This window comes from Lepus europaeus, chromosome 12 (assembly GCF_033115175.1).
Source record: "Lepus europaeus isolate LE1 chromosome 12, mLepTim1.pri, whole genome shotgun sequence".
Taxonomy (NCBI): Eukaryota; Metazoa; Chordata; class Mammalia; order Lagomorpha; family Leporidae; genus Lepus; species Lepus europaeus.
Genome location: NC_084838.1, coordinates 42,284,127 through 42,305,864, shown reverse-complemented (window position 1 = coordinate 42,305,864; position 21,738 = coordinate 42,284,127). Strand labels below are relative to the sequence as shown.

General features: G+C 43.6%; 1 protein-coding gene across 3 annotated transcripts in view; it reads right to left on the bottom strand.

The window, feature by feature from the left end:
• The window catches only part of RIGI (RNA sensor RIG-I), a 72,100-nt gene extending 60,111 nt beyond the window's left edge, over nucleotides 1-11,989 (bottom strand). For all 3 annotated transcript variants that reach the window (XM_062208105.1, XM_062208103.1, XM_062208104.1), the window contains exon 1: nucleotides 11,796-11,989. In XM_062208105.1, coding sequence (XP_062064089.1) covers nucleotides 11,796-11,901 — 106 coding nt within the window. In that variant the 5' untranslated portion in view covers nucleotides 11,902-11,989. The remainder of the gene's footprint in view (nucleotides 1-11,795) is intronic.
• Nucleotides 11,990-21,738: the final 9,749 nt, after the last annotated feature.

Below are 21,738 nucleotides of genomic sequence, written 5' to 3'. Positions count from 1 at the left end.
GGCTATTTTTTTTCTTAATATTTTATTTATTTGAAAGACAGTTACAGAGAGAGGTAGAAACAGAGAGAGGTCTTCCATCCACTGGTTCACTCCCCCAAATGGCTGCAATGGCCAGAGCAGAAGTGATCTGAAGCCAGGAAACAGGAGTTTCTTCTGACTCTCCCACATCGGTACAGGGGTCCAAGGATTTGGGCTACCCTCCACTGATTTCCCAGGTGCATTACCAGGGATCCAGATCAGAAGTAGAGCAGCCAAGACTCACATCAGTGCCCATGTAGGATGCCAGCATGGCATGCCATAGCTTTAACCTGCTGTGTCATAGCGCTGGCCTCTCAAGGCTAACTTTTTCTTTTAAAGATTTATTTATTTGAAAGACGGAGTTACAGAGAGAGAGGTCTTCCATCCACTGGTTCACTCCCCAGATGGCCGCAACGGCCAGAGCTGTGCTGATCCGAAGCCAGGAACCAGGAGCTTCCTCTGGGTCTCCCACATGGGTGCAGGGGCCACAGCAGAGAACTGGATCAAAAGAGGAGCAGCCAGGACTAGAACCAGTGCCTATATGGGATGCCAGTGCTTCAGGCCAAGGCTTTGACCCACTGTGCCACAGCACTGGCCCCAAGGCTAACTTTTGAGTCATTCCTTTCTTTTTAATGCCAGGTAACATTCTATTTTATGGATAACATCACATTTTAGTTTTCCCCTTTTCAGTTAACAAGCATTTGAGTTGTATACACAATTTGGTTATTATGAATAATAATGTTACAAGCATTTATGTACAACTTTCTTTGTAGATATCTATATTCATTTCTTTTGGCTATATACCTAGGTAGATTGCTGGATCATATATTAACTCAATTTTTAACTCTAAGAAATTACCAAACTGGTGCTGGCACTGTGGCATAGCAGGTCAAACTGCCACCTGCAGTGCCAGCATCCCAGATGGGCACCCATTCAAATCCTGGCTGTTCTACCTCTGATCCAGCTCCCTGCTGATGGCTTGGAAAAGAAGTGGAAAATGGCCCGAGTGCTTGGGCCTCTGTGCCTGTGTGGAAGACTTGGATGAAGCTCCAGGCCTATGGCTTCAGATCAGCCCAGCTCCAGCCATTGCAGCCTCTGCCTCTCAAATAATCAATTTAAAAAAAAAGATACTATCAAATTAATTTTTCCAAAGGAGCTGTACCATATTACATTCACACCAGCAAACCTAGGATTCCAATTTTTATATATCCTTGTCAAGCCTATTTTTTATTATATTATTATTATTATTACTAACTTATTTCAGAGGCATAGATGGCCAAGACTGGCTCAGGCTGAAATCAGGAACCAAGAAGTCCATCCAGGAACACAGTCACTTGAGCCATCACCACTGTTTCAGAGGGTCTGCATTCGCAGGAAACTGAAATCAGGAGCCAGAGAAAGTAGCATACCCACACACTCTGATATGGGATTGCATTTGTTTTAACCACTAAATGCCTATTCTGCTGTCAATGCCTCTTACTGTGTTTTTTCATTTAGACATCTGTCATAGTTTCCTGTTAAAGAAACAAATGACCACAAACCAGAAGACTTAGGACAATATAAATTTTCTTTCTCCCAGCTCTGGAGGCGAGAAGTCTGAAACCAAGGTGTTGGCAGGGCCATACTTCCTCCGAAGTCCCTAAGGGAGAACATATTCCTTGCCCTTCCTGCTACTGATGACTACTGACACTCCCGGGCTCATGACTGTACTCATTCTAATCTCTGCCTCTGCCTTCCTATCACCTTCTCCTTTGTCTGGCTTGTGGCAACCTCACCCCATTCTCCCTCTGCCTATCTTCACAGGGAGTCTCTTTGTCTCTCTGGGTCTATACTTGGCTGTCTTCTTCATGCTACCAGTCATACTGGGGTAAGGGCTCGCCCACTCTATTCCAATTTCACCTCATCGTAATGAATTACCTCTGTAAGACTGTACTGGAGATCAGGACTTCAATTTATTTTGTGGGACACAATTCAACCCGTAATAACAACCTACCCTGTCACCTATACCAGCTTCCCTGGGCCTACAACTCTACCCCATTCCTTCAAGTCAGTACATTCTATTCCTAAAACCAGTCCTTAGAGCTGTGCACTGCTCCCAGGCCCCCATGTTTCTTGGCCCTTACTTATATTCCACACGGAGTTCCAGATTTAGCCAAGCCACCGCTGAGGCCTTCCCAGATAGACGGCCTTGCTGCATTTTGAACTGTTTAGTTTGCACATGGTCAGACCCACCCTGCTGCAGGCCCGCCAATCTCTATGAAGTGATACTTTTCTCAAAAGCACTGGGAGTTCAGTGCGGAAAAGGAAAAAACACCTTTCGGGAAAGTCAGTATTTCCCATTGCCTTTGCTGTCCTAAAATTCTGTGAGGCCATCCTCAGCTTCCCGAGGCAGAATCTGATTCCTTCTCTGCTTTCTCAGTGTCTGTCTAGCACTTCCCCAGGATAAAGGTTGGTTTTTGATGCCAAAAGGATATTCTGAAAAAAATCTGTAGTCCACACCCAACTCTATCCTGAAGTGTCCTGGATGAGCAGTGAATAAGCCAAACCCTGTGGTATATAGGGAACCACGCAAATTCTCCAGAAAAAAACACGACTTTAATGCTCCTTCCCCAAGATGCAAGTAGTGCCAATAACCACAATATCCACTTTGTGGTGAGGAAGATTAAGAGATGCCAGACATGGGCATGGGGAGAGTATGGACAAGTTCCCACTGCCTTCAATGAGGGCAACAAAATATGAGTCAAAAAAATGGATACCCAGTTGTAACACTCAATAGTATCTCTGGTCCCCGAGAGAATCCTGACTGGTAACCAACAGATTCTAGCAAGGGTAGGGAAACTTTGTTCTGCCAAGGGTCACCTGGATATTTATAATATCACTCATGAACCACACAGAATTATGAACTTAAAAATTAGTCTGCTACAGATTTATTGAATTTTGAGTTCTGCCTACCGTTGCCTTGGCAGATCCAGGCCAAATAATTTAGCAGGCCTTATACAATCCTTGCAGAAGTTCCCCACACCTGTTCAAGAACTTCCAAAGCAACCAGGAAAAAACAGAGAAAGCTTTATCAACTTAATAGAAAACAGAAAGTGGGAGGGGGAGGGCATTTATGCATATATATGAATATGATGCAGTATAAAGGCTTGAACAGAAAGATACAAACAACTTTATAACAGTAGTTGCCTCTGGATAGGGGTTCAAGAGACCTGAACAGTATCTTTAATATTCAAAAATAGGGGCCAGGGCCGGCGCCGCGGCTCACTAGGCTAATCCTCCGCCTTGTGGCGCAGGCACACCGGGTTCTAGTCCCGGTCGGGGCACCGATCCTGTCCCGGTTGCCCCTCTTCCAGGACAGCTCTCTGCTGTGGCCTGGGAGTGCAGTGGAGGATGGCCCAGGTGCTTGGGCCCTGCACCCCATGGGAGACCAGGAGAAGCATCTGGCTCCTGCCATCGGATCAGCGCGGTGCTCTGGCCGCAGCGGCCACTGGAGGGTAAACCAATGGCAAAAAGGAAGACCTTTCTCTCTGTCTCTCTCACTGTCCACTCTGCCTGTCAAAAAAAAAAAAATTGCAAAAATAGGGGCCAGTGCTGTGGCATAGTGGGTAAAGCCACTGCCTGCAGTGCTGGCATCCCATATGGGTGCCCATTTGAGTCTCAGCTGTTCCTCTTCTGCTCCAGCTCTCTACTATGGCCTCAGAAAGCAGTGGAAAATGGCCCAAGTCCTTGGGCCCCTGCACCCACATGGGAGACCTGAAAGAAGTTCCTGGCTTCAGACTGGCCAGCCACTGTGGCCATTTGGGGAATGAACTGGCAGATGGAAGACTTTCTCTCTCTCTCTGCCTCACTGTAACCCTAACCCTGCCTTTTAAATAAATAAATCTTTTAAAAGAAATAGTCAAAATAAAACAATGTTATACCTAATGTTCTTCAACTTGCCTTTTAACTTACCTTTTGGTATTTCTGTTGTGATTGCATGCTAAATTAAAAAAGCTTGGGGAGAACCGATTTTTTCAAACCTGCCTTCGCCGTGTAGAACATGAGCTGTATCTCCCTCAAATCTTATTCTCTTCAGAAATCACATAATTTTCTATCACTTAGCATGTTTTTTGTTAAATTTGTTACAAGTATTTCCTGTTATAGTGCTATGGTTTGAAAGTTAGTTTGGATGATGAATTTCCCCTAAAGACCCAACCACTCTCTGCTTCCTGGCTCACCACGTGATCCCTCCACCACATACACTACACCACTACCATCTTCACCAGACACCCAATCAAAGGGGCTGTGTGATCTTGGACTTGGATCTCCAAAACCGTGAGCTACATAAACATCTTTCCTTCATGAGTAGCTTGTCTCAGGTATTTTGTTGTAGAAAGAAAAAAGCAGACTAATATGTAAAAAGGAATCTTTATACTATATATATTTTTAAAACAGAATTTGCTTGTCTGATTATAAAAATGTTAAAGCATCATTATAAACATTTTAAGCACTACAGGAGAAGTGAAAGTAAAAATACACCCAAATCACATCATCCAAAATCAATCAAACATAATACTCTGGGTGTTAACAGTTTTAAATAAAGAGGATCCTATTAATCTTTTTTCATTAATAAATTAATGGATCTACATTAATAATATGGATTAATTAATTAATATGGATCTACATTAACTTTTTAGTAGCTGTACCATATCACATAAATAAATCATGTTTATTTAATTGGTCTTTATTAATATGTAATTAAGATGTATTTAGTACAAATACATCTATGTCTTTGCCTGCTTTATCAAGTTTTGCTGAGAATTAATCCCCAGATGTATGATTTCTAAGCTAACAGTATATACTTTTCAGTACTGACACACATCACCCACTGCCTTCCAGATAAACTGTACTAGGCCTCCATCAACCTTGTGAATGCCCCTTTCCCTCCACAGCGTGTATTGGCTCATTCTTCAGAATCTTTGTGAAGCCGAGGGGAAAAAAAATAGATCAAACTGTTTCTAATGATTTATTTCTTCCTTTAGCCACTGTTTATCTAAGTCAATTTCCTTTTCCAGTCTCAGCGAGTTTTCTGTTGGGGTCATTCACCTTTTCTCTGAACTGGATTTGTGAGATTCCTTTGAGCATTACTACAATACTATAGTTTTCTGACAAGTTTTTCTGGAATGTGAAAATTATTTCTTTTTAAATATATGTTGCAATAATACTGAATGAACTCAGTAAATCCAGGAATTTTTTAAGTTTTAGTTCTGTTTTTATTTTAGCTGACTGGCTTTCTTTGGGAGTCATCTGGTTATTCTTTCTATAACTTTCTGAGTAAAATTCATTAGTTTTTATTATTTTGAAAATAATAAACCCATCTTTCTTTTATTAAAATCTTGGCTGTATCTTAAAATATGTAATATTTTCTTTCTATCCCTGCTGTAAAATATCTTAAATTCTTTGAGAGGCAGAAAAAAAGAGAAGGTGGGGGGAAGAGAAAGAAACAGAGTCCCATCTATTGGTTCACTCACCCCTGTAACAGCACTGGGCAAGAACTGGAACCAGGACCTAGGAACACAATTCAGGTCTCCCCTATGAGTGGCAAGGACCAATTGCTTGAGCTATCACTGCTGCTTTCCAGGGTCTGCACAAGCAAGAAGCTGGAGTCAGAAACCATAGCCAAGACTTGGACCCCAGATCTCCCATGTAAGTTGCAAATAAGTGGTAGTTTGAAATTATTTGATCAGGGTCAGTGTTTGTGGTGTAGTGGGTAAAGCAGCTGCCTACAATGTGGGTAAACCACATGGGCACTGGTTTGAGTCCCAGCTGCTCCACTTCTGATCCAGCTCCCTGCTAATGTGCCTGGGAGAGCAGTAGAAGATGGCCCAAGTCCTTGGGCTCCTGCACTCACGTGACAGACCTGGAAGAAGCTCCTGGCACCTGGCTTTGGATCAGCCCAGCTCAGGCCATTGTGGCCATTTGGGAAATGAACCAGTGGATGGACGATCTCTCTCTGCTTCTGCCTCTCTGTAACTCTGCCTTTCAAATAAATAAATCTTTAAAAAAAAAAAAAAAGGAATTATTTGGTAATTTTATGAAAGACCTGAAAATATTATTCTGGGACATAATATAATACCTAACACTTACTTAGTGCCATGAATTTCAATTTTCAGAATACTCAAACATTATTATGATTCTGATCTTAAAGATGAAGAAACGAAGGTATAGACAAGTTAGGACATTTCCCCAAAGTCAAAGAACCTATAAGTTAGAGAATAAAACTTTCATAATTTCCCTGAAAGCATACCTTTGTAACACTTGTCTGTAGGAGCCAGTATTGTGGTACTGTATTAAGCCACCATTTGTTATGCTGGCATCCCATATTGGAGAGCTGGTTCAAATCCTGACTGCTCCACTTTTGATATGGCTTCCTGCTAATACACCTGGGCAGGCGGCAGGAGATGGCCCAACTGCTTGGGCCCCTGCTATCTGTGTGGGAGAACAGGATGGAGATCCTGGCTCCGGGCTTCAGCTTTGCCCAGACCCGGCTGTTATGACCATTTGGGAAGTCAACCAAAAGATGGAAGCTCACTCTCTCTCCCTCTCTGTCACTCAGAACTTTCAGATACCTAAATAAATCTAAAAAAAAAAAAATTGCCTGTAACACAGGGCTTTTAAGAATTGGAAGAGGATGATTTGGAGAAAAATTGAATATTTACGTATATCCATTAAATCAACCTTATTAAACAGATCATTTATATCATTACTTATCTGACTTGGCAATACTAAAGATAGGTTAAAATTTCCCTATTTCTAAACTTCTAAAATTCTTTCTTGTATACCTGCATTGTGGATTAAATATCCTTTTAGTCTTAATACTTTCTATGTGATACCTTCTTACTATTGTATCTCCTGCTTTCTTATCTGCATTGATGTATCTTCATCTCTTTCATACTTTTGACATTGCTATACTTTAGATGTGTCTCTGGCAGACAATAAAGACCTGGATTCTGCTTTTTGACTCACTTAAATGCATTGAAAAAACACATCTGACCTGATTGCTTAGTCCTAAGGAATAAAACCAGTTTTTCCTGTGTTATCTTGTGTTTTTTTCCCCCTTTTCTGTTTCCTGGTTAGCTTATGTTACTAAATACATTTTTTCCTCTCTTGAACAACAAAACGTATGTCATCTTTAAACAGCCATATTATCTTTAACCTTTCAGATAGCATTTTTGAACCACAGAAGAGTAAAATGGTATCTTTTCTGTCCCTTCCCTTTCAAGGAAGGAATTTTATACTTTATCGCTATTTTCCCTAGCTCCTTTTTGACTTAGCTTTTAAATCCATTATTTCAAAATGTTTAGACTTTTTTCACTATAAATCCTCATTTTTTAATAGACCCCTCACTCCTCTGGGACTTACCAAATCAGAAGTCCTAGAGACAGAATCTTGGAATCTTTATTTACCTAATAGGCAGAGAGAGAACAAATTCTCATCTGCTGCTTCACTCCTTAATTAAAAGCAACATTCAGGGCTGGGCCAAGGCCAGAGCCAGGAACACGACCCCAGGTCTCCCATGTTGTGGGCAGGAACTCGATTACCTGGGCCATCACTGCTGCCTTCCAGGATCTGCATTAATAGGAACCTGGAGGCGAGTATCAAAATCAGGCACTCAGATACAGGATGCCCGCATCCTAACCACTAGACCAAACACCCACTCAAGTCCTCCCAAAAATAAATAAATAAATAAAAATAAATAAATAAATAAAAATTGTAGGGCAGGTCATTTGGCACAACAGTTAAGAAGCTGCTTAAGATGAGTACATCCCATACAAGAGAACCTGGATCAAATCCTGGCTCCTCCTCTGATCCAGCTTCCTGCTCACACACACCCTGGGAGGCAGAAAAGAAGCTGATGGCTCAAATTCTTGGATCATCAACACCCGCACAGGAGACCTGGACTGAGTTCTAGGCTCCTGGCTTAAGCCTAGCCCAGTGCTAGTTGTTGCTGATATTTAGGGAGTAAACCAGTAGATGAAAGATCTCTCTGCTTTTCAAACAAAGTGAAACTAAATTTTTTAATGCATGGCTGTACATTTACTTTTGTGGCAATAATTATTTAAATTAAAGTTAACTCTACATGTTTAATTTTGACACTCATCAACTATCTTCATATTTCAAGAACTCCCTTTATTGCACTATTCTTTTTGGTTCTCAATTGTTTGGAATCATGTTTCGAGCAATTTTTCTACAACAATGTCCTCCTCTTAAGTCACAAAAACCTGGCTGGATATAAAATTCAGGGGCCTCTGTTTTACCATCAGAATTCTGTAGACAGCTTTACTGTGTCATTATATTAATGTTATAGAGAAGTCAAAAGCCAGCTTGGCTGGCGCCACGGCTCACTAGGCTAATCCTCCACCTTGCGGCGCCGGCACACCGGGTTCTAGCCCTGGTCGGGGCACTGGATTCTGTCCTAGTTGCTCCTCTTCCAGTCCAGCTCTCTGCTGTGGCCCGGGAAGGCAGTGGAGAATGGCCCAAGTGCTTGGGCCCTGCACCTGCATGGGAGACCAGGAGGAAGCACCTGGTTCCTGGCTTCAGATCGGAGCAGCGCGCCGGCTATAACAGCCATTGGGGGGTGAACCAATGGAAGGAAGACCTGTCTCTCTCACTAACTCTGCCTGTCAAAAAAAAAAAAAAAAAAGCCAGCTTGATGCTGATTCCATTACAGGAAATCCAAGTCATCTTATTAGTCTTTCTCCAATGCTTCTAATTCTTTATTCATCTCATAAATATAAAATCCCACCAGTGTACAGAGACATGATTCCCTTCTCATTAAACTAATGTACAAAGTACTACCTAATTTTTCTCCTCTTATTTCTTTTTTCTCTCCTTGTTATACTCAAGCGGTGGAATCTGAATGCTGTCATACAGTCTGCGTACCACTACACACTGCCTCCACTGTCATGCTTAATTTTGCAATGTTTTCAGAAGACCTGGCTATATTTACTTTCCTGATTTCCTAACCTTCTATTTATCCCCTGGTTTATTCTTGATAATTAGTTTCCCAGCCCTCTTATACCTTTGCCACCAACCCAACTCCACAGAAACCACTCCTGTGGGTGGCCCCAAAGGTCTACAATGTCAAAAATCAAGATACAGGTTCCTGTGGCTAGTGCTGTGAAAAAGCACTTGTGACACCTGCATCTCATATCAGAGGACTGGTCGGAGTTCTGGCTTCTCTGCCTCGGATCCAGCTCTCTGCTAACACACCAGGCAAAGCAGTGGAAGAAGGCCCGAATACTTGGGCCCCCCTGGCAACAACATTAGAGACTGGAACAGAGTTTTGGGCTCCTGCCCAAACCAACAGATGGAAGATCTAGGATATGCTACTCGCTGTCACTTTGCCTTTCACATAAATAAATCTTTAAAAAAAAAAAGGTTTTTGGGGCCAGCGCTGTGGCACAGCAGGTTAAAGCCCTGGCCTGAAGCGCCGGCATCCCATATGGGTGCCAGTTCTAGTCCGGCTGCTCCACTTCCTATCCAGCTCTCTGCTATGGCCTGGGAAAGCAGTAGAAGATGGCCCAAGTCCTTGGGCCCCTGCACCCATGTGGGAGGCCCAGAGGAAGCTCCTGGCTTCGGATCGGCACGGCTCTGGCCGTTGCGGCCATCTGGGGAGTCAATCAGTGGATGGAAGACCTCTCTCTGTCTCTATCTCATTCTGTAACTTTCAAATAAACAAAATAAATCTTTTAAAAAATAATTAAAAAAAAGGTTTCTTTACTTCTGATAGTGCTTGTGGTATTTAAGATTTATTTGAGGGGCTGGCGCAGTGGCGCACTAGGTTAATCCTCCACCTGTGGCGCCGGCATCCCATAAGGGCGCCGGTTCTAGTCCCGGTTGCTCCTCTTCCAGTCCAGCTCTCTGCTGTGGCCTGGGAGGGCAGTGGAGGATGGCCCAAGTGCTTGGGACCCTGCACCTGCATGAGAGACCAGGAAGAAGCACCTGGCTCCTGGCTTTGGATCAGCATAGCTCTGGCAGTGGCAGCCATTTGGGGAGTGAACCAATGTAAGGAAAACCTTTCTCTCTCTCTCACTGTCTGTAATTCTACCTGTCAAATAAATAGAAATCTTAAAAAAAAAAAAAAAAAAAAAAAAAAGATGTGAAAGTCAGACTTACTTAGAGAAGGAGAGGCAGAGAGAGAGAGAGTCTATCTTCCATCCGATGGTTCACTCCCCAATTGACCGCAATGGCTGGAGCTGTGCCAATCCAAAGCCAGGAGCTTCTTTCAGGTTTCCCACACTGGTGCAGGGACTTAAGGACTTGGGTCATCTGCTGCTGCTTTCCCAAGCCATAGCAAAGAGCTGGATTGGAAGTGGAGCAGCCAGGACACGAACCAGTGCCCATATGGGATGCCGGCACTGCAGGTGGCAACTTTACCTGATCCACCACAGAACCAGCCCCAGTACTTGTGTTCTCACAGTCACCAACCCATTATCCACCATGTTACTTTGCCATGGTCTTTCCTGATGCCTTTTTGTACACATATCTGGCTGCTCTTTTCCAGTTTCTTTTCTAGCTCCTTCTTCCTCTGTTCATCTTGTTAATGACAGGCTCTCTCAACATCCTGTCCCAGGGTCTTTCTACTAAACTTCCAATGTGCCATCTCGCCTCTCTCATTGTTCCAGCAAGGATCTATGAAGGATTTCCCAGATTTGGACTTCTGATTTTGTGTGCCTTGGATACATCCAGGAAGCCATGTTCAGCAGATCACTGAATGGGGAGGTCTGGAACTCAGGACAAAGGTCCAGGCTTGGGGAGCCCTGCAGGTGGGGATCGTGCTGCAACAGGGAGGAGTGGGTGAGACTGCACACTAGAAGGGTTTCATCCAGGGATTTCTAGAGGAGGCGTGGCCTCACATTCTGTAGGAGCCCACACTTCTCTCAGGGTACAACTAGAAAGTGAAAGTGCACTTTCCTTAGTGGCATTCTTTTGCTGCTCACTCCACAACCTGCGTTTAGTTTAACAGAGCAATAAACACCCAAGGTACCTGCCTGGGAGTTTCACTGCAAATACCAAAAGCTGATTAGCATTTCAGGAGAGGCATTAAGGCACCTGAAGACTGTAAAGGAAGTGCTAGGTCCCGTCTTTCACCTGAAGTCCTTGCAAACACCACCCACCTGTCTCCCCAGGTGTGAATACCTCTGCCAATCCCCAGCACAAAGGGATTTGCTACTCACTAGTGGAAACACCGGTCCTAAAGCCTGATTCAGCCTGGGGAAAGTCAAGCTCCTCTCGAACTTTCCATCATTTGCAAGCACAAATGAGACCTCGCAGAGGCACCACCTTGCCTGGATTTCGGACAGCATTGTGTGCCACAGTATTGCCAGCCTCTGTGCACAGCTGCCCTCACCCTTCACTCCCTAACCTGGCAAACCCCTGGACTGGAAAGCATACGAAGGAAGGGGCTGTATCTTATTTTTCAATCTCTGATTCCAGGACAAAGGCAGGCACCTAGCCGACTCAAAGGTTAGAGGAAATAAATGAAAAGGACAGTTTCTTTCCCCAGCTTTGAACCTTAAAAAAAAAAAAAGTGCACCCTAAGCGAGTCACTTCACTACGCTGGTTCTCAGTGTCCCCAGCTGGGTTTCCTAGAGCTCCTCAAACCCTGAACCAATAATGTTTCTGAAGGTTGGTTATCTCCACCGACTTAAAAAGGAAAACAGCAAGGGGAAAACAAGTGCTCTGTTTTTCCTTGCCCCCAAGGGGCGGGCAGGCGCCGCTGGGCATCCACTCACCCTCCCCAAGCCAGGGGCTCATGTAGCTCAGGATGTAGGTAGGGTCCAGAATCTTCTTGACATAGTCGCTGAAGGCTTGCAGGTTCCTCCGCTCCTCGGCGGTCATGCTGGCCTCGGGGCCCGGTGAGATCCACCCCACCCGGCTGCTGCCCGACTGCCTTTGAAGCAGGGCTGGAGGAGGCGGGCACGCCAAGCGGGGAGGGGAGAGATTTTCCAAGAAATCAACCCTGGCTGGGAGGCGGAGCTGCCGGGGAACTTAGAACTGGAGGAAAAATCGAAACTGCAACCAGCCGCAGCTGCGGAAGGGCGGGGCCGGCCCTAGCGGAGCGCTTTCCCCAGCTCTGCAAGTTTCTCTTTCCCGCTCACCCGTGGTGGGGGCTGGGGAACCGAGGAGGACATCATCCCCCCACCGCCCCGGGAACGGCTTCTACAACGGTAAAGTATAAAGAGAGCAAGGTGTGCACAATTGAAGGGTGCGATTCGCTAAGTTCCGAAAAATGAATACAGGTGTAACCACCTTCCCCAGATCAGTTGGGCCCCACGGTGAGGGTATCATTCACCTTTTTGGAAGCTGTCACCTGTTGTCCAAAACGGCCATGCCAGTTTCCATTCCCACCCTTAGCAGATGCGGGCTCCAGTGCGTGGATAGCCAGCAGATACACATAGGTCAGTCTTTTTTTTTTTCCTTTTTTTCATTTGGCTTCCATCTTGGTCTGTATGAAATGATACATTATTGTGGGCTTAATTTTGATTTCTCATATAATTAATGATGTTGGACACATCGGTATGTGCTTTCTGACCTTTCATATATCCCTGTGTTTCAAATTTTTGCCTAATTTTGGAATGTTTTAAAATAGACTTACACAGCGCCCTGCATTGTGGCATAGGAGGGTAAAAGCCCCTGCCTGTGACCCTGGCACCCCATTCAGACACCCATTCCAGTCCTGGCTGCTCCACTTCGGACCCAGCTCTCTGCTAATGTGCTAGAAAGCAGTGGAGGATGGCCCAAGGGCTTGGGCCCCTGCACTTACGTGGGAGACCAGGAGGAAGCTTCTGGCTCCTGGCTTTGGTCTAACCCTGCCCTGACGGTTGCAGCCATATATCCCGCCCCCCCCCCCCCCCCCCCAGTAACACTGACTTTCAAATAAATAAATATTTAAGATACATAGCCTTACAGGAGTGATTATTTTATATACAAAATTGTCAAATATATGTATTCAAAATATTTTCCCAGTCTGTGGTTTACCCTTTTGTTTACACACACACACACACACAATTTTATTTGAGAGGCAGAGAGATAAAGACACCTTCTATCCCCTGGTCCATTCCCCAAATGCCTGAGCGCTAAATCCAGCTCCCTTATGTGGGTAGTAGGGACCTAACTACTTGAGCCTGCTTCCGGGGTGTTCATTTTAGCCAGGTCTCTAACCCAGGCCCTTGGATATGGGATAGAGGCATCCAAAGCAGCATCTTAATCATCGCGTCAAATACACCTGCCCCATTCCACTTTATTTAAGGTGTCTTTTGATGAGTGCTTTTTATCAGTTTTCTTCTCTATTCATTCCTTTTTGTATTCTCTTTAATAAATCTATGCCCACCCCAAGGTCATTAACATACTGTTTTCTTTTAGAGTCTTATTTTTCTCTTTTACTTTTAGGTCTGTGATACCTCAAATTAATCTTGTTGTGATGTGACATGAGGGACTAGGTTCATTTTTTTCCATACTTCTCGTGTTAGCAACATCATTTGTTCAAAATGTTTCCTTCTTCCACTAAATAGCCTTGGGACCTCTATAAAAAACCTTAATTGACTATATGTGTGTAAGTCTATTTCTGACTATATTCTTTTTTTTTTTTTTTCTTTTGACAGGCAGAGTGGACAGTGAGAGAGACAGAGAGAAAGGTCTTCCTTTTTGCCGTTGGTTCACCCTCCAATGGCCGCTGCAGCCGGCGCACCCCGCTGATCCGAAGGCAGGAGCCAGGTGCTTCTCCTGGTCTCCCATGCGGGTGCAGGGCCCAAGCACTTGGGCCATCCTTCACTGCACTCCCTGGCCATAGCAGAGAGCTGGCCTGGAAGAGGGGCAACCGGGATAGAATCCGGCGCCCCAACCGGGACTAGAACCCGGTGTGCCGGCGCCGCAAGGCTGAGGATTAGCCTGTTAAGCCACGTCGCCGGCTCTGACTATATTCTATTCCATTTTATTTCCTGACTCTTGTACCACTACCACTTTCTCTCGTTTACCGTAAATTTCAAGTAAGTCTTCAAATCAGGTAGCATTGAGCCCCCCAAATACGTTCTTCATGGTAAAGGTTGTTTTGGCTATTCCAAGCACTTTGCATTTCTGTATGAAATAAGATTCAACTTCTCAATTTAAAAAACAAATGCCTCTTGGGATTTTGACAGGGGTTTTACTGAATCTATAGATGAACTTGGTGAGAACTGACATCTTAACCAATATTGAGTCTTTTAGTCCATGAACATGGTAGACTTTTCTATTTACTTATGTCTTTAATTTCTCTCACCAATGCTTTATTAAAAGTCTTATACATGTACATGTCATGTTAAATTAGTTTTGTTCTTTGATTCTACTGTAAATGAAGTTTTTAAATTTTAATTTTCAAATTATTTGTTGCTATTACATCTTATACTACATTTTAAATTCATGTATAAGTTCTAGTAATTGTTCTGAAGATTCCCTAAAATTTTCTAGGTGAACAATCATGTCATTTTTTAATAGACAGCTATACTTCATCTTCAATTTTTAACATGTATGCCTTTCACTTTCTTTCCCTATTTCTTCTATGCTTCTTACTCCATTTCCTTTCCTTATTGCATTGCCTAGGGTTAAAGTTGAATCTAAATGATAAGACTTGGGGCTGGTGCTGTGGCGTAGCGGGTAAAGCCACTGCCTGCAGTGTCAGCATCCCATATGGGCGCCGGTTCATGTCCCAGCTGCTCCACTTCCAATCCAGCTCTCTGCTATGACATAGGAAGGCAGTAGAAGTCCTTGGGGCCCCTGTAGCCGCAAGGGAGACCTGGAAGAAGCTCCTGGCTCCTGGCTCCGGATTGGCACAGCTCAGGCCGTTGCAGCCAACTGGGGAGTGAACCAATGGATGGAAGATGAAAGACCTCTCTCTCTCTCTCTCTCTCTCTCTCTCTCTCCCCCTGCCTCTCCTTCTCTCTCTCTCTGTGTAACTCTGACTTTCAAATAAACAAAAATAAATCTTTAAAAAATGATAAGACTTGGAATGAGTGTTTAATCTGGCAATTAAGATGTTTATATCCCATATCACAGTACTTCGGTTTGATTCCCAGTTCACGACTCCAGCTTCCTGCCAATGCAGAACCTGGGAAGAGGTAGTGATGACTCAATTAATTGGGTTCCTGCCACCCACACAGGAGTCCTAGACAGGTTCCTGGCTCCAACTTTGAACTCAACCCAGACCTGATACTATGGGTATTTGGTGAGTGAGCCAGCAGATGACAGCTCAGTCCGTCTCTTACCTCTGCCTAAAAACAAAACAAACAAACAAAAAAAACTGGTTAGGGTGCACACCCTTATCTTATTATTGACCTCAGTGGAGAAATGATCAATGTTTCACTTTCAGGTTTTTTCTCCATCTAGTGAAGTGAGATATATTCTTTTACTATAAGAAAATTTCATTTTTAAAAAAATTTCCATTTTATTTGAAAGGGAGACAGAGATAGGCAAAACTCTTCTATCCACTGGTTCACTCCCCAAATGCCCACAAAAGCCAGGAGCCCAGCACTCAGTCTGGGTCTCCCACATGGGAGCCATCATCTGCTGCCTCCTAGGGTACTCATTAGCAGGAAGCTGGAATCATAAGCAGAGCTGGTATTCAAACCCAGGCACTCCAATGTGGGATTCAGGCACCTAAAGTAGCATCTAAACCACTATACTAGATGCCTGCCCCTTCATTGATTTTTTTGAGTTTTAAACCAATCTAGCATTCCAGGGATATGTAACATTCTTTTTATATATATTCTGGACTCAGCAGTATTTTCTTTCTTTATTTATTTTTTCTTTTTTTATTTGACAGGTAGAGTTATAGACAGAGAGAGAGAGACAGAGACAAAGGTCTTCCTTCTGTTGGTTCATTCCCAAAATGGCCGCTACAGCCGGTGCTGTGCCGATCCGAAGCCAGGAGCCTGGTGCTTCCTCTTGGTCTCCCATGCAGGTGGAGGGTCCCAAGCACTTGGGCCATCCTCCACTGCCCTCCTGGGCCACAGCAGAGAGCCGGACTGGAAGAGGAGCAACCAGGTCTAGAACCCAGCGCCCATATGGGATGCCAGCACTGGAGGCGGAGGATTAACCAAGTGAGCCATGGCGCTGGCCCCTCAACAGTATTTTCATAAATATTTTTCTGCATTCATGAAGGATATTGGTCTGTAATTTTCTTTTCTTGTAACATATCAGGTTATGTTATGCTGGGTTATGTTAACCTCATAAAATAAGAGTTTGTGTAAGATTGTTATCATTTCTCCCTTAAATATCTAATAGAAATCACCAATAAAACTATTTTGGGAGCTGGTTCTGTAGCACAGCAGGCTAAGCCACTGCCTGCAGTGCCAACATCCCATATCGGCACTGATTTGAGCCCCAATTGCTTTACTTCCAATCCAGGTCCCAGCTAATGCATCTGGGAAAGCAGTGGAAAATAGCGCAAATCCTTGGGCCCCTGCCACCCACCTGGGAAACCTGGAAGAAGCTCCTGGCTCCTGGCTTTGGCCTGGGCCACCTCTACCCATTGTAGCCATTGGAGTGAACCAGCAGATGGAAGATCTCTGTGTCCCCTCCCTTCCTTCCTTCCTTCCTTCCTTCCTTCCTTCCTTCCTTCCTTCCTTCCTCTCTCTCTCACTGCCTTTCAAATAAGTAAATAACCCCCCCCCCCCGCTAAAACCTATTTTGGATTGGAGTTTTCTTTGAAGATTATTTATAATGAAATCAATTTCTTTACTAGATATAAGCCTATTCTTATTTTTAAAAATTTCATCTTGGCCGGTGCCATGGCTTAACAGGCTAATCCTCCACCTTGCGGCGCCGGCACACCGGGTTCTAGTCCCGGTTGGGTCGCTGGATTCTATCCCGGTTGCCCCTCTTCCAGGCCAGCTCTCTGCTATGGCCTGGGAAGGCAGTGGAGGATGGCCCAAGTGCTTGGGCCCTGCACCCGCATGGGAGACCAGGAGAAGCACTTGGCTCCTGGCTTCGGATCAGCGAGATGCACCGGCTGCAGTGGCCATTGGAGGGTGAACCAACGGCAAAAAGGAAGACCTTTCTGTCTCTCACTATCCACTCTGCCTGTCAAAAAAAAAATTATAAATAAAAATTTCATCTTGAATTAGTTTGGTTTTCAGATGTCAAAATAATTTAAACAGGATGCCTTAATGAAGGTTTCTGGTGTGCTAGGAGGGCTCCTCATGTTTTTGTCTCTGTTCGTGGTTCTGCCGAATTGTCTGTAACCTGCACTGCATCTTGGCTCCATGTTAGAATTAGACGAACGCCTATAATACATAATCTGCAACCTCAGCACAATGAACTATACTATAAATGTCACTGAGACAGACTTCTTTGAGTTCTTTTATCTCCTAAGTTTATGTGACATCAAAGTGAACGTACATGACCCCATTGGTTTCCTGTTCTATCTCAAGTATCTAAAGTAAGGTCCAGAGGATGGCAAGTTCTCAGTTCAACACATGGCCAACACAGCTCCCATATTGAAACATCAGTTTTCAGCTATAGGAACCAAGATATCTGGAAGATGAATAGAAAGCCTATGCCAAGTTTCATTTCAGAAAACTGAAATGCTCAAATTGAAACTCTGTAGGGATTTTACTAGGATTTCTAGGGAAGAGGCTCACTCTTTGTCATCGGGACTTCGAACAGGAATACCCGTTAGCTATTCTCATTGAAAGTTCAATCACATATGAGCCGATGAATTTAGATTTTATTGGCCACATCCCGATATCGTGTTATATTCAAAGAGTGTTTCCAATAACCTTGGTGATGAAAAGGAGAGACGATAATAATCGTGAATGCAAAAGGCCCATAGAACAGAAGTGCTCACTTTCATGTAAAGTTGAATGCTTGGGAATCAATCCATACAGAAGCATCACTAGGAATATTTTTTTCCTTGTTGATCACAAAAATGTTAGCCCTTCCTGTTGTGTCTAGAAATTAAGCTGTAAATTCTTCACATGAGGAAACCTGACTACTCCTGCTACCCTGGCTGCATGAGGATTTCCTTGGACCTCTTGGAAGTTGGACTAAAGCCCATGGATATCATTTTTACCATCTCAAATGTGATCTTTTGATATTTTTAAATGGAACATATGATTCTATCAATATTTATGAATTCTTTGGGTGGAATAATATAGCTTCTCCACATAATGAACTTGTAATAAAGGTACTTTTATGAAATAAAAAATAATAAACAGGATGCCTTAGTAAACAAAATGAAAATTAAGCTCAGCAAAACATAGGTAGACAATTGGGCATTAGTTGTATTGTCTAGAATTTCTCATCTGTATAGCCCAAATAGGCCTAATAAGGCAATTATAAGGCATGTCAACCAAATAATTTTTTTGCTCTTCTCCCAGATTCATCCTATAAAAATTTTCCCTTTAACCCTCTTTAATGGAGCCTCATACCACTTCCAATTTAGAGCTGCTCAATTCATGATTCACTGCTCAAATAAATGCCTTAAAAATTTTATATGCCAAAGTTCATTTTTCAATGCCAGGAATTTAATTATTTCTTCTAAATTTTCAAATATATTGAAGTAAGTTGTTTTCGATATTCATTTTTTTTCCTTCCTTAAAAAAAAAAAATCAGTCTTACCAGGGACTTACCAATTTTGTCTTTTCAAAGAACCATCTTTCATTTTGATAATTTTCCTTTTTTTTAAGATTTATTTATTTATTTGAAAGAGTTACCCAGAGAGAGAAGCAGAGGTAGAAGTAGAGGTAGAGAGAGAGAGAGAGAGAGGTCTTCCATCCACTGGTTAACTCCCAACAGGCCGCAACAGCCAGAGCTGGACCGATCCAAAGCCAGGAGCCAGGAGCTTCCTCCGGATCTCCCATGTGGGTGCAGGGGCCTAAGCACTTGGGCCATCCTCCACTGCTTTCCCGGGCCACAGCAGAGAGCTGGATCCGAAGTGGAGCAGCCAGGACTTGAACCAGTGCCCATTTGGGATGCTGGCACCACAGGTGGCAGCTTTACACACTACGCCACAGCGCTGGCCCCTCTTGTTTTATATTATTTAAAAATATTATTTCTTTTAAAGGCAGAGAGACAAAGAGAGAGATTTTTCCACCTGCAAATTTACTCCCCAAAATCCCACAATAGCCAGGGCTGGGACACACCGAAACCAAATTAGAATTCAATCTGGATCTCCTGCAGGGGTGGCAGGCACTGAACTACTTGAGCCATCACCTGCTGCTTCCCACAGGGAGCATTAGCAGCAATCCGGAATCAGGAGTGGAGCCAAGACTTCAACTCAGAGAGTCTGATACGTGACGTGAGCTTCCCCAGTGTTACCCATTGAAGCAAATGCCCATCCTGTTTTCTATTTCTGCACTAATCAGTATTATTTTCTTCTTCCATTGGATTTAATTTGTTCTTTTACTACAGGACGAGACCTAGGTCACTGATTTTACACATTTTTCTTTTCCAAAAAATATTTGAGTCTATAAATTTCTTTTTTTTTCTTTTTTTGACAGGCAGAGTGGACAGTGAGAGAGAGAGACAGAGAGAAAGGTCTTCCTTTTGCCGTTGGTTCACCCTCCAATGGCCGCCGCGGTAGCGCATATAAATTTCCTTTTTTAACCTGAGAAAACATCTAACATCCCATAAACTTTGATAAAGTGTTTTCAATGTCATTTCACTTGAAATAGTTTCTAACATTCCTGTCATTTTTTCTTCAACCTATGAATTATTTAGAAGTGTGCTGTTCATTTTTCAAATACCGGAAGTTTCTTAAACAGCTTAGTGTTAGTGACCTCTGATTTTAATCTGCATGTTCACAGAGCACATATAGTAAAATCTCAACCTTTCGTAACTTACTGTACTTGTTTTGTGGCCAGCATATGAGCCATTTGATATACATATCAAGTACACTTAAGAATGTGTATTCTGTAGTTCTTGGTTGTAGTGTTCTATAATTGCACTTCTACAGGTGGCTTGTATTGTGGTTCAAATCTCCTGTATCCCTACTATTTTAAATTGTTCTTTGAAATAACTAGTACTCAAACAGTACTTTACACTTTGTGTTTCTGTGTGGGCGCAAACTGTTGAAATCTTTACTTAATATATACTAAATTGATCTTCTGTATATAAAGAGAATTGAAAATGAATCTTGATGTGAATGGAAGGGGAGAGGGAACAGGAGATGGGAGGGTTGCGGGTGGAAGTTATGGGGGGGGGGAAGCCACTGTAATTCAAAATCTGTACTTTGGAAATTTATACTTATTAAAGTTTAAAAAAAATCTCCAACTATGATATTGATTTGTCCATGTGTCTCTTGTGTCTGTTTTTGTTTCATAGATCTTCAAAAAATTTTTTTCTTTATATGAGAGAGAGGTAGAGGGATTGTGCTGTGAACATGGTTCACTTCCCAAACACCTCTAGTGGCCACAGAGCTGGGTCAGGCTCAAGCCGGAAGGTGGGAACTGTGTTCTCTCAGCCTTTCAGTCATTGCTTACCTGGACTCCTTGGAACCTTCCTGCATACAGGCATTTTAGTCAGCTAATTATTTGTATACATGTATATACAAGATTCTTCTGAAATTTCTCTCTCAAAATCCAGTAATTCTGACAGCCTAAGGGTCCATCTTTTTTCTTTTAAAAGATTTAGTTACGGGCTGGTGCTGTGGCTCATTTGGTTAATCCTCTGCCTGCGGCGCTGGCATCCCATATGGGAACCGGGTTCTAGTCCTGGGTGCTCCTCTTCCAGGCCAGCTCTCTGCTGTGGCCCGGGAAGGCAGTGGAGGATGGCCCAAGTCCTTGGGCCCCAGCACCCGCATGGGAGACCAGGAGAAGCACCTGGCTCCCGGCTTTGGACTGGTGCAGCGCCAGCCACAGCGGCCATTTGGGTAGTGAACCAACGGAAGGAAGACCTTTCCCTCTGTGTCTCTGTCTGCAACTCTGTCAAAAAAAAAAAAAAAAATTTAGTTATGGGGCGTAGTGGGCTAAGCCTCCACCTGTGGTGCCGGCATCCCACATGGGTTCCAGTTTGAGTCCCAGCTGCTCTACTTCTGATCCAGCTCTCTGCTATGACCTGGAAAAGCGGTGGAAGATGCCCCAAGTACTTGGGCTCCTGCACACACATGGGAGACCCAGAAGAAACTCCTGGCTCCTGGCTTCGGATCAGTGCAGCTCCAGCCGTTGTGACCATCTGGAGAGTGAACCAAATGATGGGAGACCTCTCTCTCCCTCTGCAACTCTTTCAAATAAATAAATAATCTTTTTTAAAAATTTAGTTATTTGAAAGACTTGGCAAGGGAAGAGAGAAGAGAAAGAATCTTCCATTCAATGTTTCACTTCCCAGATGGCAGCAACACAAGTCAGAAGCCAGGAAGTTCTTTCAGGTCTCCCACGTGCATAGCAGGAGTCCAAGCACTTGGGCCATCTTCCACTGCTTTCCCAGGCCATTAGCAGGGAGCTGGATCTGATGTGGAGCAGCCTGGACTTGAAAAGGTGCCCATAGGAAATGCCAGCACCTTAGGCAGCAGCTTTACTCGCTTTGCCACAGTGCCAGCCTGGGTCCATTATTTTTATTTTAACACAGTTGATTATGGCTTTCTTTTTGCATTGTAGCCTCCATACAGTTGCAGCAAGTCTTCAGATGAAAATCCAAATTAATCATTCTTACACAGGACAGTTCTTGTCTTTCAGAGATCTAATTGCTTTTTCTCCAGCAGTTGTT